The sequence below is a fragment of the Copidosoma floridanum genome, unplaced genomic scaffold (genome assembly GCF_036245765.1).
Source record: "Copidosoma floridanum isolate Cflo_tuat_1 unplaced genomic scaffold, Cflo_Japanese_pri ptg000007l, whole genome shotgun sequence".
In the NCBI taxonomy this organism is placed as follows: Eukaryota; Metazoa; Arthropoda; class Insecta; order Hymenoptera; family Encyrtidae; genus Copidosoma; species Copidosoma floridanum.
Window position 1 is genome coordinate 3,725,119 of NW_028321884.1, and position 27,920 is coordinate 3,753,038.

At 41.5% G+C, this 27,920-nt stretch overlaps 1 protein-coding gene across 1 annotated transcript; it reads right to left on the minus strand.

Annotated features, from left to right (window-relative positions):
• Positions 1 to 610: 610 nt before the first annotated feature.
• Positions 611 to 27,418, minus strand: LOC106638052 (uncharacterized). The gene is made up of 7 exons (XM_089588781.1): positions 27,187 to 27,418; positions 22,307 to 22,413; positions 15,968 to 16,069; positions 10,307 to 10,585; positions 7,110 to 7,334; positions 3,387 to 3,545; positions 611 to 1,181 (listed from the first exon to the last, which is right to left on the minus strand). The coding sequence occupies exons 2-7, from the start codon at positions 22,391 to 22,393 to the stop codon at positions 1,116 to 1,118; spliced, it is 918 nt and encodes a 305-aa protein (XP_089444907.1). The 5' UTR covers positions 22,394 to 22,413; positions 27,187 to 27,418; the 3' UTR covers positions 611 to 1,115.
• Positions 27,419 to 27,920: the final 502 nt, after the last annotated feature.

A 27,920-nucleotide genomic window follows, 5' to 3' on the forward strand; every position in this document is an offset into this window, starting at 1 on the left:
CTTTTATCTTAAGTATTATGTGTCTTTCAAACACTACAATCAATTTTTGCGTCATAGGATTCCCTTACGTTAATAAATCGATGACAAAGTCAAAGCTCTGTGTTTGGAAATGAAAAATAATATTAAAAAAAATCCTACAATAAAATGGTAACAGTTTAGCTTAATATTTAACCTTTTAAATATCCGAAGAGCACAAAAGTTTGAAAAAAAAAAAAAAGTATCGTCGTTGCAGCTTGTTAAAACAAATAATAAACGCCTGGCACAGTTTTCATCTAAAAAACGGGGCTATATACAAGTTTTTTGCGCTTATACATCCCTACAGCGCACAATAAAATTTACAATACATAAATGACGTACATTAGAATAGAGGCAGTGTTTAGTATCGTTTTCGGCATAAAAGCCGTAGTTTCAACTTTATCGAACCATCAGGAGTAAAATGATAAAAAAAAAAAAAAGAAAAAATTAAATTGTATAGTTTAAAGTATGTATAAGTATGCAAGGCTTGAAATTATCCTGAGTGATTCGACAAAATTAGACGCGAAAGTAAATAACAAAATATACAATTGACCAAGAAAATGAAATCAAAAGTAGGTGGATAATCATGAAAAAAAAAAAAACCAAAAAAGGGCAAAAAAGTTGAGAGGTAAGGTAATAAAAAAATAGTTCCTATTTATTGACATGTATAATTTACGGAAGAGTAACGAGGACTGCAGTGGCCCTCGGCTTCGCAGCACACATCCTCTCTCTTTCGAGATCCAGATCTGGATCTCGCGGGCACAAGTAGCAACACACTCAAGGGCAGGGGGAGAAGAAAAAAAAAAAGGGGAGGAACTGGGGAAAGGGACGATATCCTTGACAGAGAAAAATAAAAATAAACCATTTCATCGTCCCTTTCTAACTCGCAAACGTATTGCCGTCGTCGTTCCCGTGGTCCATTCCGTGACTCGAGAGAGACTCGCCGATCTTTTTTCTTTTCTTTTTTTTCTTTTTTTTTTTCTTTTTCTTCACGTTTAAGTACATTATCCGTCTTTGTCGTGTATGCAAAAACACTCCTTGGGTTACACTGCGTCAAGTGCAGGTATAGTTCAGCTCATCTTAAGCCCCGGCATCCGTCTCTAGATGATGGAGGTGATGAGCCGCGCTTTGAAGTTGACGATGCGCTCGCTCGTTGCGGCCAAACGCTGGAAATCAAGGGAAAATTTACTAGAATTTTTTCAGACAGGGGTTACCATACTGGGAACGTTTCGTAACCGCGGCCGCGCTAGTTTCTTTCTACATGCGGAAGGAAGAGCTGTACCGTATTATATACCCATGCGTTTCTCAGAAAAAAAATCACGGTGCATAAAAAAAAGAGTAACACCTTGAAAATTTCCCCTGTATCGGAAACGTTTTTTTTTTTTTTTTTTTTTTTTTCCACGTAGATTAAATGAAAAGTTTTGTCCCGAGACGTTTCCCAGATTAACCCGCGAGCAAAGTGCATCGACAATACACCCTTTTCTCAAGGATCGCACGCATGCGATGCCTATCGTGGGTAACGTTAATCTTCGCTACGCCATATTGAATACACGCGTGGAAAATTATTAAAACGTGCCAAGAAAGGTAATCAGATGCTAATTATTATTGTTATTTTTTTTTTCTTTCAACAACAGCGTATACTTACGCTTCGAGGTACAACTGTTTTTCTTGGTGTAATTATACACGAACATATTAGTTTAACAAAACATCTGTCCCCTCGCAAGAACACACATTGTTTACCCGCACATCCGGTCCTGCCTCAAATCCAGACGCTTCGCTCGAAATAAAGCATCAGCGACGCGAGCCGCGGCTTGCATAAGCCCCCTCCCACTTGCAAGTCTTTTTGGTCGCTATTTCATAGAGAAAGTAAGTAGGTATATTTTTGCTTTCTACGGCGTCGAGGCTGGCCATGTACTGCACTTATGTAATTTTTCGAGCGCTCGACTGGCTTCGCACACGCGGAATGGCTCAAGTCCGGCCCGCCGATGATATGTATACACGTACACCCGGGGCTAAGCGCACTTCTCGGACGACTTTTTTTTTTTTTTTTTTTTTCTTCCTTTTTTCCCTTTCTTCGCACTGCGCGCCCGCGAGACTGAGCCCCAGGAAAGTGAGAGGGAAGGACACGCGCGCGTGGCATGAAAGTCCCGCGCATAAACGCGCCGATGGCCTTCGCCTCCTGTATACTTACAAGCGGGTCCCCTTTGTTTTTTTTTTTTTTTCCCCGTTTGCAACTGCAGCGAAAACAGAGGGAACGATCAGGAAGAGGTGGGTCTCTTTGGGCCCCGGGATCCCGAAACGGGCCCGTGCCAGGTGGATCGGAATTTTCCACGCGGTCACGCACCACGAGAGAGTAAGTATGCGCGAGCGAGCGCGGCTCGTGAAATTTTGCAACGCGGGCGCGATACCCCCCCCCCACTCAGAGAAACATACACCTACGGTCTAAATGGGCGTTGGCTTTTAAAAACAAAATAAAAAAAAACAAAAATCGGTATCAGGTATTTGCCGTTGGGAAACTCTACAATAAAGAACCCAGCGTGGTTTTTAACAGTCGGTCTTGCGGTATTGAAAAACTCGTTTGACCAACGATCGGTATATATATTATATGCTAATGCAAGTTATTCGCGCGAGCGGTTTTTTTCCGTCCGGATTGAGACATTGAGAGACGCCCCGGTTGGCCTTTGTGCCTTACCTCGAACGAAGAGTGAAAACGAAAAAAAAAAAAAAATGAGGAGGAGAGAAGGTAAACGAAAGAGAAAGGATGGCTAAAAGTAGAGCTCGCGACGATTTTAGGAACCGTTACAGGACGCGAAATCATTCAAACGGGTGCGCGTAAAATTAAGGTGCCATTTCGCAATGGCGATTTGACTAAAAGTAGCCTTGCGTTTTCTCTTGGGCAACGTGCACATACGGCACGTCTAACGCGAGATGACGGCTTACTTTTGGCCATTGCAACGCTCATATACCTCCGATTCGCTTTTACTTTCGCCCAGTGCGTGCCACCGCTTGTAAATATATACCCCCAAAGCGCCATCGTCCCATTTTCCCTCCATCCGCGCATCATCATCATCATTATTATTATTATATTATTACTTGTAATTATTTCCTGATTTCTTGTACGGATGCACGCGCGTGCATTGCTGCCCATGGGAACAAATTGCCCCATCAACTAATTCGAAGCCCCGCGCAGTTGGGAAAGAAAAATCGTATCGCGCCTGAGAAAGTTGCACTCTGTAACAGCCTGAACACGGGCCATTACTTTGTTCGAGAGCCGGCAACGCGTATCGTGTGTATGTGCAACAACGCGTGTGTCGGAGAGAAGGTCCGGGTCGGTTGGAAAAGTCGAGCGGCCGAGTATATATTATACTTACGAGAATGAGGTCCTGGATGAGGTTGGAAATGCCCCGGTTGGCGATGACGAAGAGCCTGGTCACGGGTCCAGGGACGGCCTCGGTTTGCGGTCCGGGTGTAGGGGCCCCGGCCGCTGGGTCTCCGGAGCCGCTGCTGCCGCTACCGCTGCCGGCTACCAGCTGCAAATTACGGGGGTTTTAATCTTCGGTGTTTGCCATTATTTGCGGTGGTGCGGGTGATGAGAGCTAGTGTTTTCCAAAATTTTGACTCTAAGCTCAAAATTTTACGAAACATACTCTCTCTCTCTCTCTCTCTCGCGGAGTCGAAATCTGGTGTGTTTCATAACATACACACGAGAATCTTACAGATTACGGTTTGCTTTGTTTTACAGAAGCGAGGCAGGATTTCCGAATAGTCGCGGTGGAGGCAGAGAGTACATTGTTTATTATATTGGAGTTGGGGGGAGGTGTGCGCCCCGGTTGTTCATCGCGATGGAATGTCAGACGATCTTACACAGAATTCGAGGTGACTGAAACAAGTACGTTTATTTGTATCACCGAGAAAATGGTTATCACGTTTTCTAACAAGTTATTTTTCTCCGGTTCACTCATTACTTGAAAACTGTAGTTCTGATCGGATTAATTCTAATCTACTTACTGGACCATTTTTTCAATTTTATCACGCGGACGTATACGTTACACCTTTCTAATGGTCGGTTGCATTGGAAAGTGAGATCTACCGTGAAACTACAGCGTTTGAGTGAAAACTGCTGTAGTATAATCTCGCAAAAGTCACACTTGGTACAATATACCGTCACTAATAAAAATAATCACCCGAAAGAAATTTCAATTTTTCACCGGTTTTACAATTTCAGTTGAATTTTAAACATTAAAAGTAGATAAATATAAGTGTGCATAAAAAACTTCTTACATATAGTAGTTTGTATTAGTTATATGTACACTGTTGAAACACATATGTATATTATGTAGTGGTTAATTATGATTAACAGGTCTGTGTAAGATCGGATTACGTAACATTTTACCCACCACTCAGAAGAAAGACATTTTTACAACAATCGCGTGTAGGAGTGAAAATTAAACAAACAAAAGAGGGATGTGTTGTTTTAGAGTGCGCACACTGCATCTCCACGTCCAGCTCCAGCGCTCCCGACACTATACGTTGTTCAATATTGTCACAACATAAGTAACTGAAAAAAATTAGAAATTCTTTTTTTCGTTCAATATCTCTCTCTCTCTCTCCCTCCTCCCAACTACTTCTTTGTCCATTTTCAAAACAAAGCCTTGAATTACAATTGGTGACATACAAAAACATCCCTTGTGTACAAAAAGAAAAAACCCTCGCACTTACGTATAGTATATACTTATCGAATCTAATATAATGTGTTTGGCAAACCCATTTCTACTGTATGGTAACAACTACAGTACAATTTTTCAGGGCGACTTACTGTATGCTTAAGTTTTGCTGTTCGAAAAAAGGTGCATGAAATATTAATTTCTGACAACATAATAATAACAATAATAATAACAATAATAATAATCTACATAGTGTTCGAGCTGTTCGGCACTAATGTCACAACAGAAAAGGAGTTGACTATTTTCGTTGAGAAAACAAATGCGTCGTGACGAATTCGTGTCGTTGCTCGTGAGGTGTTGTATACCTTTTGTAACACTACGGTAATTGTTTGTTTGGCAGACGAAACGACCGCGATTTGTTATTGCAAGTAAAATCAAAATTTTTATGAGAAGGAATTATGGGTGTTTGCGTAAATTAAAAAAAAAAAAAAAAAAAAAAAAAAAACAATTCACGGTGGATTCGCCTACCAAAAAGTCCAAACGTTCAAATAATACAATATACTTTTGTTCTTTCAAATCTACTTGTTCTACTGCAGTACAAATAATAACTAAGAAAAATTACAAAAGTGCAAACATTACGACATGTAAAGTACGGATCAACAACGGTGATGACAATTTGGTTGTGGAAAAAAATGAACGAATGAATGAATGAATGAAAAAGAAAATTAAGGCACTTTTCCAAAAAGCCGGATCCAGCCATCGTTGCGTACCTTCTTGGCCAACAGATACGCGTCTAAATTTTTAGTCCATGATACGTCGTCGTGGCGTCGGGATCGTTGGTAAATTTGGATGAAAAGGTTATTGGAAATGTTTTTGTGGTCCAGGAAAAAGGAGTGGCCAGAAGTGAATCTTGGAAAAATATTTCAAGTAAAAATTACCAAAGTGACGAAATTGCTTAATCATATGTTGTGTATGATTGTGAGTATAGTTACATAAACAGTGTCAATATGTAATTTAAACATCGAGCTAGCTCTGATGGTCTATTTAACTTTCATGAACTCTCATAAAGTACTAAAAAGTTCTTTTTTCTCTCTCTATTTGGCTGATGTTGAACTTTTAGTAATTTTTACTATAAGATACTTTTCGTTCGATGTGAGGAGATCAGGACGAAGAGATGCAGTTAGATATCAATGAGCCGAAGCAAAAGATTTTTTTATTTTATCCTTTCAAACGATTAAAGATTTCAAGACAGTGTGATGCATATACTTTTGCCACACAAGACATATTGCGTTAATCACACGTCTATTCATTAAAAACTTGTTGTTTGACATCAAAGCAATAGAATTTAAACGATAGTATTAGACACGGCCAGTCATGCTGTTTGAAGAATATTAATTTTTGAAAATCAATTAATCGGAAAATTTTACGAGTTACAAAAAAAAAGGAAAAGAGAATTTGCAGACGTAGCTGTAACATAGAGTTTCAGGATAATACGACAGAGTAGTAGGTCGAGTAAAAGGTAAAAGTAATGTAGAGACAGTAGCCAAGGCACCTCACCGAGTTGATGGTTAGAGAAAGAAAGTGCACGAAATAAAGTAATTAGCATTGAAAAAAAAAAAACAAAGTGAGTGAGTGAGTGAGTGAAAAAAAAAAATATGTGATTGAAGGCTAGGCAGGTGTTTGCGACTATGTGCAGTGCCTTCTTGGCTTAATGAGAATTTCTATTGTTAGGCAGGTGCGACGAGATAACAGTAATTAGCAGTTACGTGCGGTTAACGTGCGAAAAATGGTACGTAAAAGGTGCTTTGGAGTTGAACAGTCAGTGTACAGAATGAAGATATACATACATATATATATAAAAATATATACGAGTAAAACATTTCCTTGCGTCTATTCGTCTAATGTGAGTTTCAACATATTCGTCCACAGTTAAAATGTGGTGCATCAAAGTATGTATATTACGTACAACATTTAAATAATTTTACTCCACGATTTTGACTTAATTGATTATAAAACTAAATTTGTTACTTACTCCAAAATTTCAACTATAATTACGTACGAAGGCACTGAAATCATAAAATGTCAAATGAACACACTCGCACACAAAATGCTTTGTAACACCCAACTTCAACGATGCATTGGTACCATTAAAAAAAATGTGTTTGTTCCAACAAAAAGTACATAATAAAGTAGCAACTACTCGTTCAATAACGGTCCTTTTTTTTATTGTATAATTAATGAAACGCAGAGCCCATAGACGCAAGGAAGGTTGATATGGGTAAAGCACTGAGGTTACTGTGATACGTGATACCCCGGAAAAGGCAAACTAATGGCGAAGCGATCGATCCAGTTGGAGCCAGTGGGACAAGAGATAGAAACGACAATTTAGGTCACACAGAGGGTGATGGTGGTCTTCCACATCTCTCGTACCGATGGGTTCACGGCCGTTCCGTTGGCCCCGGCCGGTGCTCCCGTCGTCTGCTGGCTCGGCGCTTGGGACTGGCCGGGCATCACGGCGAGCGGCATCGAGCCGTCGGCTATCAGCGGGGCCGGGCCGATGTCGCGCGACGCGCTCAGGCCCAGCCCCAGGCTCTGGGTGCCGGCCACCACCCGGTACACTGTGCCGGCTGCCCTTGCCGCGCTGTCGGCTGCTTGCTACGGGGATCACACAGTGATTGTTGGATTTTTTTTCACGCCAACCATGCAAGTACCGATTTTTGCCATTTTTTTCGCTCCAAACGTCACGACATTTTTACATTTATCATCGATACACGCTATTTTTTTTTTTTTTTTTCCAGGAACTGGTTTCACTCTTTGAAATAGCAAAGGCGAAATCGGTTCTAAATCGCCTTTGCTTTACAATTGTATAGTTTCTTCCCTTTTTCATGCACCCCTCTACACATGAATGGAAAAAAATGTATGACGTAGTTATTTAATTTTGGCTGTGGCTGGAAAAATAATATTAGTTAATTAGCAAACTGCACTGTCTGGAAAAACTGACGCTTGCGTTCCTTATACTCTAATTTACGTGTAGATATGTATGAATACCAAATACCTAAGAATCGGGTGTAACACATGAGAAAACGGCATCACAATCCAAATATATTAAAAAAGAAATTGTAGGTATTACCCGTTTGTTCTACGCTAAAACTTTGGTACGAAAGTAACACTTTTACTTTATGAATTCCTACGTAATTTTTCGGAGCGCGTTACGTGTGGGTTACATGTGCGAAAAAAATTACACGAATCATGACTGGTATGTATTGGGTCGAGTCTGGTATTGCGGGTTCGTTGCACCTGATAATGTCAGCTCGAGAAGTGGAGAACGGGCGGAATAAGAAAAAAAAAAGACTAAAAATCGCCTAGTCAATACTTAGTCCTACCATTACAGCAGAGGAAAAATTTCACGTTACGTTCGGTGTTTTGTTGACTGTAAAGTTACACGCACGCACTACCGTATGTGCTAATTAAATCGCCTTTTTATCTCACTGTTACGAGAATAGTGATCGGTCGAGTTTTTAATGCTTTTTCACTTTTTACTGTATCCGTATAAAACTGTTACATTGTAATTTAACGTAACAATTATTAGAAACGGTGTAATTAGATAACTGCTGATATTGTTCTTTTCTTGTTGCACAAATGATTAATTTTTGTTTGAAAAATGCAAGCTTTACAGCTGTACAATGAGAAACTATCGGTAGTGCGGTAAAAAGTGCAAAAACTACGGAAATCGACGAAATAACGAGGAAGAATTACTAATTTTTTCTGAAAGTTGTGGTGTATAACAAGTAGAAAATCTGGGATCTCTTGGTCACGAAAATCGTGACGAACTTGAAACAAAATCCGAGCGAGGATTCGCGTGCCCCCTCGTGGCATGGATCTCTCGAGTAATGACCTTATTTTGGGCTCACAAACGTTTTCGCTCAAGAAAAAGCTGAATTAACGAGGTCGAGTCCTTAAATGTGCGTCAAAATGTAATTTCTTTCTCAAAAGATCGGCGAGTCACGTGATGGGTTTTTTTATTTATTTGTTAGCTGATGAGGCCTATACATACTGATCATTTCATATTTCGAGGGTGTATAATTTGAAGATGTTAACTTCCGATTACGCTTGACTCCGCGTGTTTCTACATAACTATTTTTCCTCCTAATAAAATCAAAATAAAAAAGATCTAAACTTCGTTAGCTCCCCCAGAAATAATGGCGGTGCTATTGGTTGACTTGGTGGCCTTGTCAATAATTTAATATTGGCTAACTTTCGATGGGTGGAGCGAAGAAAATGTATAATGCATTTAAAGGTTGTTTTTATACACAAATATTTAGTTACACTTTAATTTGGATTGAATTAAAATATCCATATGGACCATCATATTGTTCCATATGGTATGTAAGATTGAAAAGATAGTAATCGAAATAGATACTTATTTTCATGGATGAAGATGCATTCTTTTGACGATTTTACAAGTTGCGTTGACTACTCAAGCTTTCCATAAAGAAAAAAAAAAAAAAACAACCATATTGCGAACTTGAGAGTCATCGCATAGACAACTTTCACTCCGTCCAGCCGAGTATATACCGATCTCGTACCTGCAATCGTCATTCATCCGCGTAGTTGTCTGCTTCCATGTGTATATATACATATATACACATAATACGATAAAATACACGCGGAAACGGCTAGTGCGCAACAATAGCCTTGCAACGGAGATCATATTTATATACAGCACGGCACGCGATTTTGATGCACGATTGCGTGGAACTGCTCGCGGTACCGATCTTTCCTTTTGCTTTCCATGAGTCTCGCTTGACTCGTTTTGCCGGCACGTGTCACCGTACACCTTCGCGGATTTATGCAATAACTTGAAAAACAGCTGTAGGGTAATTTTGAAATTTCCATCCTCTTCGAGGTTCCGGAATAAATGAGAAGCGTTTCAATACAACCGTGGACTTGACTACTACGTGTTGTTACCACGTAATCGCTCGTGGACTTTTTTTTTTTTTTTTTTTTTTTTTTTTATCACTTTGAGAAAGTAAAAGTTATTCGAGTGTGAAGAAACTCAAAGTACGTGGGATTTTTTTCGTTCGTTCGAGGACACCAACGGAAAGTTATCTCGTTTTGAAATTTGTGTACCTATTTAAAAATCTTAGATTTCATTAATCACCTAACCATCCAAGATGGGAGTCACTGACGCAAGCCCTAACGGAGAATTTACTACCCTAGTACGAAAGGCAGTTCTAGTACCTAGTGTTGCGTTATCAAAAAAAAAAAAATCGACCAAAAAAACTATTCCTCAGCCCAATCGAGCTTCTTTTCAAATAAGCTAGAAACAAAATACTTGTACAAAGTATGTATGGCCGTTGTCGCAAGTGACGAGCTTGGAACTCGATTGCAACACGTGGCGCGATTAGCTAACGCGTCTGGTACAGCGCCCAAGGCAAGGCTTACTGATGAGTCCAGTTACTCGAACTCTGGTGCCAAATGCCCAGTTTTTTCGCAAGCCACACAATACGCACGATTTATATCGGTACAAGTCCAACATGGAACTAACTGTATTGAAGGTATTTGCACTCTTATGCGGTTAAAAACTAAAAGTTATATGGCTCACAAGTCGTTTGAAAAAAACTCACCCTGATGATGTCGAAGAGGAAGTTGCCGGAGCCACCCCCGCTGCCGCCGTTGCCGTTGCCGTTATCAGCCGAGCCGCCAAAGCCCAGGTACCTCTTGTTGCGGTTCTCGTCGTCGTCCGGGTCCTCGAGGGGCGCGAGCTCGCCGTCGTTCGCGTCGCTCGTCTGACTCGCCGTCTCGTCGGCAAATTGCACGCGCACCTCGTTGTTCTGCGACTCTGCCTGGCCGTCGGCTTCGCTCACCACTTGGTTGTTCTCGCTGGCCTCGGGGATCGCGTCGTCCTGAAAAATCGGTCATTTTTCAAATTGCTCTTTCCTTTCGCTTGGTTCAACGTGTTTTGTAGATGGCGAAAGTGAAACATACATACTACTTGGTCCAAGTGTAAGAAATGTACGAAAAAAAGAGAGTAATTTCTTTTCTTTTTGATTCTTTTTTTTTTTTTTTAATCAGTGAAGCGAAATATAAATTGTGACAGTGTGTTACACATGTGTGAGTAAATGTTGATTAAGTAACATTGAAAAATATTGCAAGAAGTACGTATGAACAATATTTTTTTTATGGAAAGTAAGTGCAAGCTGAAAAAATATTAGTTAGTAAAAAAAAAAACGACAAGGTAACCACGCAAACACTCAGATATAAAATGGTTTTTTTGAGTAAAAATCGGTCGTACGGCTCGCACAAGGTGTCTCGTGATTGGCGAGCGAGGAACGTTGTAAGAAGAAAAAAAAAAAAAAAACGTTAATCACACACATAATGGCACGGAGAAAGAAAAACGTTTGTCAGTAGATGCAACGTCGATCTAGTGTGCACTTGATGTACACATTCGTATGATGACCACAGTAATGGTATTGCAGTTTTTTCGTTCCTATACAGTACACAAGTAGACGTACAGAGTCCTTCCAGCTTTTCGGGAAGGATACACCGTGTTTAAGGTATTGTACATATTTTCCACGATGTTCGCATATTTATGGGCCACAGCTGTTTTATTTTGCCAGCTTAGGCTAAAAACCTTTTACAGAATTGCATTGTATAGAAAAAGCAAAGGCAAACGCCACAGATGAAATAGCAAATTAGACACCAAATGTTACACGTGTATATGGTAACATCAATATAGAGCAGCGAGTCGAAAGTAAGATAACATGGTCGCACACTGACGTACAGCATTGTTGGTGCGACGCTGTATGAATGAGCGATCGTTAGGTTGCAGAGACAGATAAGACACAGAGAAGGTTTTTTTTTCTTTTTATGAAGATTAGAGGGTACAATAATATATAGTAATCTTTACATTTATGCTTAACAACGCCATGCACATACGGTTCCGCGGCGTCGTCTCCGGCGTGCAGAGCCTCAACACAAGTGTTAGTCCGCTCATCCGCAAACCGCAAATGTTCTCCTTGTGGATGTACCCCATTTCGATAGTGACTGCAGGCACCCCGTTTTATTTATTTTTTTTTTTTTGTCAATTCACCACACAGTTTTCCTCTTTTTCTCTATTATCTGTTATGACACCTCTTGAGAGACAAAGCCACCTGTGGTCCCCTATTTTTTTTTTATTCTTCTTGCGTTAATTTGTTGTTAAAAAAAACACTTTGGTGAAATTCACTGGATGTACCAATGGATCGTTAAAAAAAAAAAAACGAAAACTTCACCAGAGCGCGCGTGTATGCCGTTAATCGTGGAAAGTGCATTAAAAACAACTTCTGTTAAAATACAAAACATTTTTTTTATTGTCAACCATTTTTTGTTTTTTCGTGGATCTTTCGATCCGAAAAATGTACATTAATTATTTTTTAATTGATTCGAAAAGTAGAAAAGTCCTTAGTACTTGTTAGGGAAAGTTAATAATATGTATATTATATGATGGGTCTAGAGAACTTTTGATTGTCTAGTTTGATTAATAGTATTTAATCGCTAAGTTGTACTCTATTTTGTTAGTAACACAATTTAAATAGAGTTTAACTCGTGTACTTTGGTTCATTTAGTTTTAGGATTAAGTATGTGGAAATTGTAAACAAATAAAATAAAATAATACAAGTGCAACAGTTGAAAGTAACAAGAGATGTGAGAAGATGCGGTGAAACGGAGTTGTTATGGTAACGAATTGGATGACGAAAAGTTCTAAATATCATCATTTGCAAGTATAAAATTTTGTTGTAGGAACAACTAAGTTAAAAAAAGGGGGGAGAGAAATAACTGCAACATGAATGATACATATGGTGTTGTCTCACAGACAGTGACCATTTGAAAAATTGTAAATAGATGTAAAAAGTAAAACAATGGGACTAAATATGATGGAATAAAAATATCTCGGAGAAAGGATGAGACAAAAAACGTATAGATACTACAAGGCAGAAAGAAAAACTGTGAAAATCATCCCGTATGATATAGTCAAAAGGGAGAAAAGTAAGTATACATATAATATATGCGTACATAACGAAACATCTAGTATCGAATAATCTTAATCTATTTTGAACGAAAGTATAGGAAATAGGTATAAGCCACGCCAAAAGTACTGCCCAACGAAATGTTCAAAATCTCGCATAAAGTACAGCTCGTTCGCTTTATCCAACCAACCAACACCTATACTGGAGGGGGTCGAAAAATATATACTTTTTCGTCTACAATCTCTTTCCGACCACACTCTGTACAACCCCTCGCGATCATTGCACCGAGTTGGTGGCACTGTCGTCGAGCCGCACCGTGGTCACCTCCTGATCCCTCGAGCTCGCCGTGGTAACTACCCCACTCCCCTCGGGCTCCGGTCCCGTGGAGCTAGATGTCTCCTCCACCTTGGCACTGGTCGACTCGACGCCCTTACCCGTAGGCAAACCCACCGACACCACGGACCCACCGCCGGACTGAGCCGGAGCGTTGAAGAAGTCGTCGTCGTCCGTAAAGCTCGCGTCGTCGTCGTCGAAGGGGTTTTTCGCCTCCACGGTCGAGCCGGACGACTTGGAGGCGCCCTCGCCACCACCACCGCCGCCCGCATTCTTGTTGCCCCCGAGGATGCTCTGGAACACCACGGGCCCGAAGATCTTGATGATCTCGCCGACAATGGCGTTGACCTTGTCTTCGATCATCTAGAAACCAACAGGTCGGTTCTCAGGCTGGTGTTACCCTCCGCGGCGCTTGCTCTTTTTTCCACAAAGTTTTCGGCGCCGGCTCCTCATCCAATGCACCGTCAAGTGGATGGACTATCTTTGTCCCGGATCCTCGTGTGTTTTCAAACGCTCGTACGCATACGAAGGAGGCTTGTCATTGATTTGTTCGGCGTTGGTGGCGAAACACCCAACACCGGCCTCGGACTGCTCGCCAAGAGGCGCCGTACAACACCCCATTTCGTTCGCGTTTCGTCACCCCCCGCGTATGTAGGTGTGAATATAGTACGTGTGTATCTTTGTACTTTTTTGAGGAACATCACGCTGGTATGACGTCGGAAATACCGTATGGGGTTGCGAGAGGTGTCGAGTGCGTAATCGTGGGATTCGGGGCGAAGGAGCATAACTGTAGGCCGATTTTTGCGGCTATCGGAACTGATGAACTTTCCTCGGGTCTTGCGAGGGCGTCCTTCGATAAACCGGCGGTGTTGCAAAAAACAAAAATGAGAAACCCGTGAAACCGCGTTGCGCGTACATGTCCGAGGTTATTATAAAAGTTGTACGCTCATTTTTTTTTGTTATTTCCTTACGTGCAGTGGAGTGCTTGCGATAGCAGGTAAGTATTTCGATTGAACAACTCTGGCTATTGTACGTTTGACTGCAAGGTATACTCACCGTATATAGCCCTGCGCCCGATTTTTCACAATCGGTCAATTAGTTGTATCAAAACATCGCTTTTATTCCCGAGAACAAAGCAATTAAAATAATCAGGGTCAAAAATTACAAATTAAATTAAGACGATTTTCTCAGAGATACGAGCAAGGGTGCAAACAAAGCAGCCGAGAAAACAAAAGTGATGCGCAGAGGTATACGTGAATCGAACGCGGGAAACTCGGCTGGAGTGTTGCGTCCGCCCATGTATATAGCTTTTTACAATCCAGCGCGTCTCGGTTCTCTCCTCGAACAATGAAAGAGAGAAAGAAAAAAAAAAAGAGCCTCACCAGCCGGCGCGAAAGGGAAAATCGAGCCAGAGCTCGCGTAACCCGCGCTCGTTTGTAAGTAAGCGTGTATGTAGGCTTTGGGACGCGCGGCTTGTCGATCTCGGACACAACACGTGAGTATATATATTTTTATACGCTCCGCACCGCGAGCGAAAGTGTCCTTGTCGCCACGCGCGTTAGGACTTAATTGCCAGAGTTGCGGGTTTTATTGTCTTAACGAGGTGCTAAGCGGACCGTTTCCACGACTCGTTGGCCCGGGTAACGAGGACTTTTTCGGCACCTGTCTTACTACCACTTTTCGTTATTAATTTACATAAGGACGATTTAGCATCGAAAAATATCCCGAGGGGGGGGGATAAGGAAAACGTACGGCCGAGGAATGTTATCAGGAAAATTAACCTCAGGCGCCGTTACATCGGAAACCAGCAGAGCGCGCTTCCGCTGCGCGTGTAACACGCTTCCTACGGTCGAGGTTTGAAGGAAAAGCAATTCAACGCGAGAGCTCCGATAAAAGCATTGCAACTTTGATTGAGTCGTGAAATTCATCCGATGGAGCGTTCATTGGTGCATCTGAATATTGAAAAAAGCGAGTAAAGGTGCTCCATTGAGTTGCTCTTCCGCTTTCGCAAGGGTGTAATATAAGTGTATAGGTATCGCCGTACGGGCGTAACGATTGTAACGAACCTCGCGTGGCGCTGAATTACGTTCGTGCGCGCGCGGCGAAAATGATAGCGCGACGAAGGCGAGGCTTTCACGGCAGGAATGCCGCGACGAGAGCGATAGCGTTTGCCGAGCGCGCGCGGGCCGATTCAAAGAGGATTCCTTTTTTCGATAAATCACGAGCTTTGGACCCGATACAAAAGTTGTGTGTTTTTATTTTTTCTTTGGTAATTGTCACGGCTATACTTCGTACGTTACGTTGCGTGTCTGCCTGACTCGTGTTTTGCGATGTTATCGATTTTAATGACGATTTTTTTTGTCTCCCCCCTTAATTAGCATCATTAAGTTGACTATATGTATGAGCAAAACACTATAATTACTGTACCCACCACTGCGCGCTCAGTTTTCCATTCGAGGGTTAATGATGCTAAAAAAATCTGTTTTCAAAGAACCGTGCACACTCGAGACGTGGGCGAAAAAAAAAAAAAAAAAAAAAAACAATCCTCACTATGCCGAATTTATTATCCCATTGTGCCAAGTGAATTGCACTATGTGACGGCTATTGTCGCGTTAGCGCCTGAAAATGTTCACAACTAGAGCGAGAAAATGCACAACGTGACGAAACGCAAACAATGCGCCAAAGGTTTGCTCTTGCCGTGCGTTAAACATAAGAGTTGTGCTCTCGTAAAACGAGAATAAATTTTCCCTCCATCTTTCGATATTGTACACGCGTAATAACGCAAAGTCTACGGCTCACAAATGTGCAAACAGGGCGATAAGTCATATTATAACTGCGGTTAAAAAAAAACGTAAATAATGGGTCTTGGTGCACACTAAAACTGGGAGAAACAAAATGTAAAAACAGGTGCGGTATATATCACGGCTGAGAGTCGCGTGGGCTTACCTTGGTGATGTCAGGAAATAGCTGTCGCAGAATGCCGATCGTCCTTTTGCTTCTGAACGTCGGATCGTTCACGGTCTCGTCTACCATCAGTTGATCGAGAGCCTAGAAAAACACACTTTCGATTGGCCCTCGGCACTTTTTTTTTGTCGCTAAGAAGCTAGCGTTTCGTTAATTTTTTTTTTTTTTTCGTGCTTCCAAAACAAACTGTGCTCCCGAGGTGCGTGAGTTTTGTTAATTTAATTTTACACTCATACGTATAAGACGGGAAATAATTTTTTTATCTCGTCATTTTAATGACATAACCTTGGATTTGTCTTACAAAGAGTCTTCTCTGGTACTGCATACAAACACTTTGTCTTTTGGTAAACCTAATGCCAATAATTGGGCTTTATTTTTGGTGATTACGTTTTCATAACAATACCACTGCACTGACAAGATGGTTTTATTAAGTATAATCACTCATGTAATACATGTAAGACAACGTGTTTGAATTACTATTAAAAAAAATAATATCTAAGTAGATGTTTACTTGAATCGTCGTAATTGACACTCGTCTGGTTAAATTGCTCACGGGGTAATTATTTTTCAAGATTGTAGTAACAATCCGTGTAAAAAAACCGTAAATTTCAAAAGTGTTTCATATCTTGTACTCTGAATTTTCCAGATTCTCCGCTAATTATCTTCAGCGCGACTTTCACCCTAAACCGCGTATCATCGCATCAACAATGAAAACATCCCAACGACTCCAAGCGCGAGTGTTATCCGTATTTTCTAAATATCCACAATTTTTTCTAGATATCTTACATTTCGTTATCGCACGTGAAACGAGAAATATCAAGTTGCAATCGCGGACCCCTTAATCGTCCTTTTATAATTAATTACTATTTTCAACTTTATATCCTTGCAAATTTAATAACACATCGGTATAACGGCTGCATTACAAAGTTTGCGCCACATCCCCTCTCCCTTTTTTTCCTCAAGCTCTACCTCGCGCGTGCAATTATTTTTTACACGAGATCTTACCCAATTTTTTTTTCTTTTTTTTTTCGCAAACGCACATAAACACTCCACTTGCGGGGCTCATCAACGAAAACGCAAGTTGGAAACGTTTAATGGCCTCCCGATGGCGCCCGCCGTCACAAAAAATCCAAGCGTCCAATTTGCCCGAGCAACCTGCTCGCTATACATTATATCGCTACATTACAGCTGCAAAAAAATTCCAAGCCGCCACGAATTTCTCCGATCTGTACTCTAAAAAGAGACTATGGCCGATCGTTTCTACAAAAGCCGGCCTATCGTCGACTCAGCGAGATACGGCCATATAACGCAAGGTATGGAGCCGAAGGGAAGAAAAGAAAGAAAAGGCGTGGCAACGGCAACGTAGCGCGAAAATCGCCAATAAATATATAAAAGTACCTATACACGTATAAATCGGCCCCGCGAGTGGTTGCTCAACGCCGCTCGGGCCGTGCAGCGATACGGTCCACTTTCTCTCTGCACTGCCCTGCGCGCAACTCTGTGTGTGTATAGGTATACGCGAACGTGTACAGTCTATCACAGCCGCAGATCTTGTCGAGCTTGGGCTCTGGACGCGAGATCGCGGTAGGAAATCGGTAAGCAAAAATTTCGGAAAAAGGTTGCACCAATGGTTTTCGGGGGATATGAACGCACTGTTCGACGTTGACATTGGTGCGTTTTGATTGCAACGAAGTACGTCGATATTGTATGGGAGTCGTGGCACCGATTATTTCTCGTGGGAGACGTTTGAATGGCCATTTCCGAGATAACGAACCTGTAAATATCGAGTACGGGTGCGTGCATGTCACGTGTGATGCATACCATATGACTTGACATCAGAAAAACGTAGTTTACTCTGGTTTTGAGGAATAATAGAGTGTACGTAGATTGCAGTCCCGAAAATCGGTATGGATAATATTAATATGAATGTGTATATACCGATCTCTCGATCAGAGATAGAAAAATCAGGCGATTTGAATAAAATGTAGCACCCGTTCCAAACTCTCTCGGCAACCGACGACCTTAAAGGCCAAGCTCGTGCGCAGGTAAGAAGAGACGGGCAACAGGTGCGCGCTTGTTTCTGTTTGTATCGGTACATCAGTAAAAAGGCTGCAGGCAACCGACGCAAGTGACGCAACGATCGGCCGAAACGGTTAGGAATACTCGTTTTTCCCATTACATATCTGTCGAGCGGCTTACTCATGGTTTTCTGTACATCGATTCCTGACGATTTCAGATGCCGCGTGTCCATCGTAAAGAGGTGGGCAATCGACGATACGACGACCGACACCCGAGACGTCGTATTAATCGCTCGGTCATTTGGTCGGTTTTAGAAAGCGGCGCGATTAGTTCTAGTTTCGTGGCTACGTTTCGTGGGAGGAGCTGGCGTTAACTTTTTTTTCTTCTTTCCCCTCACGAATAACAGTCTCGTGACAAGAGGAGGGAGGGAGGGTGGTAATTGGAGGGTTATTACGGATCACTCTGTACTGTCGGGTATACAAAAGTGACTTGGGCTTCCGGACGCCGATGATTGCTTTTTCTACAGATGACTATTTTTTACATCTATAGACATCCATATAACTATATAAATAACCGATCGCTGCACTCGGCTAAAAGACAATTAACGAGCTGCCACTTTGATCGTAGGTATATTATAAAAGTGGAAGTGCGTCAGAATTTCGAACGATCGCTGCAGCGAAGAAAAAGGTGTCAATGTCACCGTGCAAGCACTCTCTCGTCCTTCTCTTCGCGAGACTGCATGTGATGTGATTTTCGATGTTATCCGCATGGGGAATCGGTATCCGATACTATCTGTTGTACGCGAGCGCTGAGAAGGTAATTGAGAAAAGCAATGGATTTACGTGCGCTATAATGAGCGTATTACCGATCTCCAACGTGTTTGTCTCTGTTGTTGGAAAAACATTCCTTCCGATCGGGTCTAAAATAAGTGGGTGTTTCAGTGTCGCGCGCAATCGCTTGATCGATCGAGAGTGAAATCGAGTATAGTTTTGGGACAAAAGTTATGTGTAATTCTCTGCCGTTCACGAGCCGATTGTTTGCAAGTTGTTTGTCACCAACCAATGGAGGCACGAGAGGACGAATAAAATTAACATTTGGGAGAAAATCGGCAGTGCCAAAAGTTACGTGTCGCAGCTGTTGCGCAAATTAGTGAGATAATTCCTTGACGTATTCCGCGGTGTATAATATTCGCATCCATCATTGCCAATTGATTTTCATAAATGAATATCAAATCGCGATCTCTACAACCGATTTTACGGGTCCAGCCGATCTTCCCGAGAGTTTGCTCGTCTCTATCCAAGCTAATCCCGAACTCACTCGGCTGGGCTGTATAATGCACACGCGTTCACACGGAGCGGGCTGTATTTATGTACGCGCAGACTTTCCTTTAGGCGCCGATCGAGCGAAGAAAGTGTTCGAGAGGCTCCGGCGCGTGTGCCGGCTCAGTGAAAGTGTCGGGCGCTAGCTTGGTATATACGTAGGTACATATATACAGGTGCCCGGGTACATTGTAGGATTTTTTCTTTTTTTTTTCACTTGGCATTCGGATTTTTTTCCAGCCTCCAAAAATCGAATGGAAGGATTCTGTCAGCCGGGAGCTATAATTACGCAAAGGACACGCAGCGGAGCGTCAACGACAGAGCTAGGCTTGTTTGTTTGTTCGGCAAGGCTGTAGGAGGAAGAAAGTTTCGATCAGCCGATCTCGATCTCCGTGGAGCGGAATGCCTCTGTACAGCCGAGAGTTGAAGATAGATCGACGTGGGTGGGTGAGTGGTCGTCGACTCCTTTGTCCTGGAGTACATGAATATGCACTGCCGTTGGGTAACCGCGAACGGTAGCTGTGCTCCATTAGTTTTGTTGAAAAGTATTTTTTCGACGTGTTAAAAGCTGCGTTTTTTTCAAAAGAAATAAATATCGCCTCCCGTCCGAGTTGTACAAACAGTCGGTGATGACGGAGACAGCCCTGTTTTTGCGCGAAATCCAATGAAAAGACGAGAGTTGCGAATTCACTTGTATGGTTTTTTTTTTGTACAAGGGACTTATAAGTTATATTCATGCATGCACACGCGGAGAAACTTGATGTTTCACCGAAACCAAAAAAAAAAAAAAAAAAAAAAAAAAAAAAAAGGGGGGACCAAACAGAATTACAATGGACTTTCAAACGTGAGAGGCCATTGTGCAAACAAGTTCAGTAGTGCCAAGAGACTCTTTCTTTTGGAAATCCGCGGCAGGTATGTATTTATATTTGGAAACGCGTCCGATTAAAAATGATTCCCCCCCTCGAACAATAAACATTTTTCACCGATTACTTTTTTTTTCTTTTTTTCTTTTTTTTCAGCAGCAACACGTGAACGTACGTGCCTGCCCTACTGGCGAGTTTACAAGAAAAAAAAAGCAAATTTTTAGATCAAGAGCTTCTCGGCGGTGCCACGAAAACACGAGTACTCGACTTGCATACCGAGAGAAAAGACACTCGAGAAGCCACGACGGTCGTACACAGCTTACCTACTTCGAGGAGCAAAATCGCGGTCGATTTAGCGTATGCGCAACGACAAGCCGCGCGGAGCGCTCTTTAACCACTTACGGCTGTTTGCTCGCGATTTATGCTGCTTGCCGAGCTAATTTAACGTTTGGGTGACACAACGACACAAAGCTGTTAGATTTTATTACCCAAATAGGCACAAAAAACGTTTCCCGGGAAAAAAAATGACCATATTTTAGGTTGTATATGAAAAGTGAAAAGACCGTCATCGCAACTGGAGTTTCATCACAGAGAGATGCGCCGTTACCAAAGTGCCAAAATGTGAAGTATATGGTAGGGAAAATATAAGCGTCCTTCGGACATACGAAGAATTTCGGCAAATAATGGCCAAAACGAGCGGTAATGCTTATTTTCTATTTGTCCATGATCATGCACCTTCGAGCCAAAGAGAGAGAGAGAGACGCGCGTTTTGCAACATCTCTCGATCGTGACTCCAAAGGAAAGTTCCCTAGACTATTCACGGTCGTCGTTGCAAGAATCACTTTCGTATTCTCTGTTTGGACGCGAGATGGATGATTGGACATTGTAGGCAAAGGATTGAAAAATGTTAACCAGACGGAATCACTCGTGTGTACGTGTATGAGTTGAAAAGAAAAATAGAAATTAGAGCCAAAAGGTTCTTGCCCCGGGACGACACGAGTGTTTTTCTACGTTACGTAAAAGATCCGCTGTTAGCCATGGAATCTTAATATATCGAGCTCTCGATGCCGTCACTCTGGGGGATATCCAACATTTTTTTCTTTTTCTTCGTACGTCACGTCAGTTTCGGTTTATTGTGTCACATCCTCCTAAGTTTCGTTTTCTATAGTACCAAAGTACGGTTTCAATCAAACTCGAGAAAAAAAAGAGAAGTTGTTGTAAAAAAAAAAAAAAAAAAAAAAAAAATACAATGATCATGAAATGTTTTGCGCTATACTTGATCGAACTAATCAGCCGCCTCTTATCGAATCCTTGACGCTTCCGAGCAATATACGGGCTTGTGATTATATAAAAAGTGGGACTGTAATTATCGTTAACGACATGCAGTTGGCCCTGATTCAGGAGTACATCGAACAATTTTTTTTTTTCTTCTTCTAACCAGCGTAATTTCAATTTTGACTTGTACCCGTATCTGCTTGTCACCGAATGATTTTATAAAATTTGACGATAAAATGTTTCTTTGACAGATGCTGCGCAATCGTTTTATTACGAAATAGTTTGTAATAATTCTCTGATTCACGTGTCGTTTGAAACAATCTAATTAATACTAATCGGATAAATAAGTTTCCCTAAAATATAAGTCTCTACTTTCAATGTTGCTGCAACAAAATAGGGTCCATATAAAACTCGGCGATACTCGACAAGGAACGTGAAAGATCCTTGGCTGAATTGATCAGCTGAGCACTTACTGCTCCGTCAGAAAGTATCGTTACATAAACTCGTATAAGCACTCAATCAAGCGATCAAACAGTGCCCACGTACTTATTTTGCATGTATTCGTTTAGGGGGTTATAATTTCACGCTTTCCGTTATATCAAGTTGCGGAGACTCTGAAATTTGCATGATTTTCGCTCAATGAAAAGGTAAAAAATAATCATTGCGGTGAAACTCTTTGATTTATGTACTTTATAAACAAAATCTTCAGGAGTTAGAATATTATAATTATCTACTTTATTTCTTTATCATGCAAAAAAGTTGCAAACTTCAGTGCGACAAGCTTTAGAGAGCAGATAGATTTATTAGTACGAAAAAGAAGTAGAAGAAAAAAAAGTTAAACTGACCTGTGATTGCAGTCCATTATTGAAGGGAAGTGATACGGCTGAGGCGATGCACAGACAGGCCACCAGTATCGTCGTCGTGATTTTCATTTTGAACGTGTCGAGGATTCCTAAAAATTGAGCAATGAGTAGATCAAAAAAGTACTGCCCACCTGAACTTATAGGTTTTACTGATAAAGTTGCATGGTTTTTTTTTTCAACTGGTACAAGAAAAAGGATGCCATGAAAAAATACCGCTAATGCACAACTTTGTCACCTCCGTAGACCCCCTCCTATATGCACATTCGACAATACGATTGAGAAAAGAAAAATATCGGGGCGACAGTTTGACGAAACCTCATTTAAACAAACAAACATTATGTACATCGCAAGTTGTACAAGCATATAGGTACTCACGCAAATTGTCACACGAGCGGCCAGTAATTCCCACCAGGTTGCATTACGTCGCGGGCGCGCGAGTTTCTGCGTTTGGTAAGGAATGTCACTCCGAGAAATTCTCAACTCACCGAGCGGCCCACTTGTACACCCGTGCGCTCCACGCTCTCGCTCCCGTCAGTCTACCCATCTCCCGGCTATACAGAGGTGACTCAAGAAGGAGGAGGAGAAGCACACCGCTGTACGTGTCTGTGTCCGTGTAGAGGATTAAGGAGACGGAGGAGGCAAGGACGCGGGCGCCCCGGAAGAGCGGCCGAACCTTTCTCGGGATCCGCGAAACTATCACTTTCGACGCGACGCCAGCGCGAAAGTCCTCGTGAATGCCTGTATATACCTGCACACCTATATACGCGAGAGGAGCTGGGTGTGCGTATGTACACTCATTGTGGCCATATTGTACGTGGCAGATGCGAGAGGTGCTCCAAAGGTTGAAGGAAAGGTTAAGGGGGTCTGGTTATGCGGATTCAAAGTTCAAGGCTCGCTGCGATCGAGGATATTTTAAGGGCGCGATAACTCTTTTTAGATAGTATATGCAATCTTACGTAAGAGGGAATGCAGCCAATTTTATGTGTTACTTCTTTGAATAAATTATGGTTTTTTTTTCCTCAGGATCCGAATAAGGGCTTAAAAAATTTAATTTATCGAATGAAGTGTGCAGGCGTCCAAAATTCCTTCGAATACCTTTGTCATCAAATATTTGATCAATACCACATGCAACATTCGGTTCGATAACAAATCTTTTTTGTATAAATACGTCAAACGTAAAAAAAAAAAAAAAAAAAATGTCAACTCCATTTTACTCGGGATAAAGTTTTGTTAAGTTCGTACACCGTTTATCATTTTTATCATAAAAATTACACTGTGTCCATATACTGTTACGACTATTTTTTGTGGTATGAGAAAAAAAAATTTTTTTAACGTTAAACATTACTCTAGAATTTCTTTTACACCCTACGATTTCGGGTGACCTCATAATAAGTCCGTGTATGGGTCGATTGGAAGAATAATCAATCATGTACCGGAGAGGGTTCCCTCTTGGGTTCGAATCATGTTGTTACAATCGCTCTCACCGGCCATAGACTGATAAGATCAGCAATGAAAAGCTCTTGAGCTATGAAGCTATAGTGTAATGAATAAATAATCGAAGCGAACAAAAGTATTAAGATCTGGGCGGGGGCAAGCACTATCTTTTTTTTTTTATTATTCTGTTTTATGTAAATATTCGTGTAACCGAGAGTCCATCTAAACTTTTGTCAACAGGTGTCCCACTTGATTGAGAGAAGACGTAATATTCGTAACGATTTATACCGATACTTGTGTTTATTTTTAAAAAAGTATCGAAATAAACGTAGCGAGCAGTACACGATGAAGCTTTAACGAGCAAAAAGCCACAGCGAATCCACGAGACAAAAGCTGGAATAGCCCATTGTTGATACGCGATGTACATCCTAATGCGCGCGAGTACGTACGAGTATACGAATTTATCGACCCATCCGCTCCTCGTCGGCTGAACACGTTCTCGAGGACGTTTCGCGGTTCGGAGGTCGATGTATTCCATACACCTACTGCTCCCATACGTAAATACTATGCGAAATGCTCTCCGTTCGCGATGAAAGAAAAAAAAATGAAAGGAAAAATGCAGGCCTTGGTTACGCACATTTACATTAGTAATCTCTTTTTTCCCCCTGGTAATTTGGTTTTTTCGTTTGGTCTTCGTAATAAATTTTTCTCAAAGTGCGGTTTATTTACTCGCATGAACCAACGGTGGGATTCTCAGTTGGCGGAGAAAAAAAATGTATAGATGCCAGGCATCCATAAATAAACAACCAGTTTTTTTTATTTCGGCCAAGAATTCCTTTTTTGCGCTCGATTATCTTCGCAATCGTCGGGTGTATAATCAAAATCATTAGCATGGCAATATCATACACGTTAATCGTGAATATTGTTACTACTAATGAGGGACACCGCGTGTACGGTATTTCTGCAAGAAAAAGTGCTACAACCACTTTACTATCCCGCGTGAAAAAAAGCAGCGTAATCCATCTCCTTTTTCTTTCATTCCCTCTCGAATCGCCAATGCCATTGCAAACAAAAATAAATACGTGTCGCGCTCACGGATGCCTCTGTTGCCTTGAACGAGAATTCGCAGCCACAGAAAATCGCGTCGTCCTCTCTCCGTCATCCCTTCCCCCGAAAATTCGTTTTCTCATCGAGACTATGCACTTTTCTTCGAGTCCACAGTTTTCCTCTACCCATCACAAAAGCCCTTGTTGTTGGTAATAACACATAGCGCTTTCGTACACTGTATCGAGGACTTGTGGACTATTTTCGCAATCTTAGGAATTCTTTCGTGATTACCAGTTATTTGAGACTCCGCATGAGGTATTTTCGAAAAGAAAACTAGAAACTATAACAGGTAGCAGGTCCAAGCTCGGGAGATGAAAGTGATTAATATACTTGGTTAAAAAGTCGTATGAAAGTTCGATCGAGGCTGGAACGAAATTTTACATGCTTTTTCTTTGTCGTTTTAAATTTTTATATCTTTTTTTTTTTAATTTATTTTCAAACTCGTACTTATCTTACGTTACTTTGAACTGATAATTGACCATAAAAATCACTTTTTACTGCTTTAATCGCTACTGCGCGATCTTTGAAATTTCTTGGAATCTCTAAATTGGCCAGAGCAATTATTACGCAACCTAAATGCAAAGCTTAAAACGTTTTATTTATATTTCATAAAAAAAGTATCAAAAATTCTGTATACTATAAAACAAAGTTTTGATTTGACCAATTGGTGACAATAAGAAAAATTTAAAAAAAAATACTAGTGAAAATATTATAACAATAATAATAATAATATCAAAGAAATCAATACAAAACACAATTTCTTATTTGACTAGGAAAAGATTAATTTAATACTGCTATTAGTCATTTGAAAGAAAAAGTTTTGGTTCAATGATCCATCGATGTTATCAGTGATAATAACAGTATAATAACATTAATAATAAAATAAAAAAAAACACGATACCGCGAGCTTGGGTGAAAAACCACAGAGTTGATAGTCGATTAATCTAGGCGCGCCAAAAAAGCCGGATAAAACAAGAGTGGAAAATGAACTTGCGTCAGGCAGGTGCGAATTACGCAAACCCTCGGCTCGGCGATAAAATTATCGGAGAGCAACGCCCGTCACCGACCAACTAATATCACTTTCAAAACCGTAAACAACAATGGCATATAGATAAGACCGAAAACTCTCACTTTTCGATCACTCCTCAAACATACAGGTATAACAACACCGTGTGCCACACAAAGCGCAGCAACAACAGTTTATAGACTACTGCACCTCACATGCGTATACCAAACGCGTTTTCGCAACGCGCCAAATCGGTCCCTTCAATTTTCCGTTTTGCCGTTTCCTAACGCGCTGTTTTTCATCACCACAAATTGGACGTTAAACCGTTGCCGCTAGTCAATCCTCTCCCCGGAGATTTCACTATACACGCGAGCTCCACAGCCACATTTGCATGTGCTCTTACGTACCAACTTACGAGACGCGAGTGGTAGACACATAAATATATACGTGTACGTGTGCACACACGTAATGTCCGTTTTTCCGTGAGCACATCACGGCACGCGAGCTCGTGTACCTGTACATCCAAACTTCCGCACTTTGAGCTGTACGTACGCGTCGCGGAGACGAAAAAAAAAAAACCCAAAATGTCCAGGCATCGGGGCATTGTTATTATCGTAATTATCGGCGCTCGTTCGTTCGCGATTTCCTCCCCCTCTCGCGTCGGTTTTTCCTCGCGTGGAAAGTTTTTTCCGATAACCCGGAGCTACCGCGTGTGTGACTTTCGATTTTACGGCCTGCATCCATCGGCGACTCGCGCGATCGCGGAAACGAAGGATTTTTTAAATTGTTTTTTTATCAGAATTATGTAATATTTTCTCCTCAAGTGAACTCGTCTCGAGTGTGTTAAACTCTTCACGGTAAATAGCAAAAAAAGCAATGTACATATTTTGATTAGTTAAAAATTAATTGAAAGCACCAGCATTTTTTATTTATCAAGCAAGTCCCGGTACAAAAATCTCTCGCGTTTCACGGCAGTCGTTGCACAATCACCAAACAGATTAACCGTGCTTTCGTAACCTTTGGTGAAAAAGAAGAAAAAAAAAATTGAAAATAAAAAAGTCACGCACTTTCTTTCTCTTCGCATCTCTCACCTGCGTCCCCCCCTCTCTCTCTCTGGTTGGTAAACGAAAAAAAAAAAAAATTAAGAATTGGTTTTGCTTTCCTCTCTCGCACGACGCATAGGCTGTGCTCACGGTCTTCCTGCACTGTTCCACAAGTGTCGATTTATCTTCTTCATTTGTTTCTCAAAAATCACCAGTTGAAAATAACCACACAAACAAATACAACGAGCCAAAGAATATTGATATACTCGTACCTCGGCAACTGCCGCAACAAACTCAACAACTTCCTTGCAGCTTTCTTCTCCACGACAACTGTACTTGGTTTATAATCGTAACTCAACAGCTCGTAAATCAAAAAATTAGTTTTTTTTTTTTTTTTTTTTAATTTTCGTTTCAATTACTTTTGTTTTATTATTCGGCACAATAGAGATGTTTTCGGTAATGGTCACAAGGAGCAGAGTCTCGCACGCGCCGGCTCCCGCTCGCCTCGGCTCTCTCTGTGACTGTCTGTGTGGCGGCGCCTAGCGAGCGGCTTATATCAGCGGGAGGGGCCTCGCCGCCACCACCACCAGCGCCGGCCGTGCCGAATCCGCGGGGTGGAGGAAGCACGTGGGCCAACTCGGGGCTTCCCCCCTCGTTGGGACCAATAGATAGCCTTTGTCCGAGGGTTTTTCGAAACCATTAATGGGTCACTGGGGATGGAAAATGTTGGGCTATCGGTGCATTTTGTTTGCCAACTTTTCGCGAAATCCATAAGTATCCGCAATCGTGCATAGTCTCGGCACAGCCAATTAGGATTTCTTTGGAAAAAAAAGCCTATGTGCACGAACGTGGTCGTCGTTGCGAGGTGGTTGCGTGAAATGTCGTGGACATTGAAATTAATAACAGCCAACGTCGTTCATCCACACGCCAAGTTATTTCAGCTCTAATTAATTTTGAAAAAAATGCGTTTTTGCGAGATGTGTGAGTCGCAGTTTTCGGATCATTG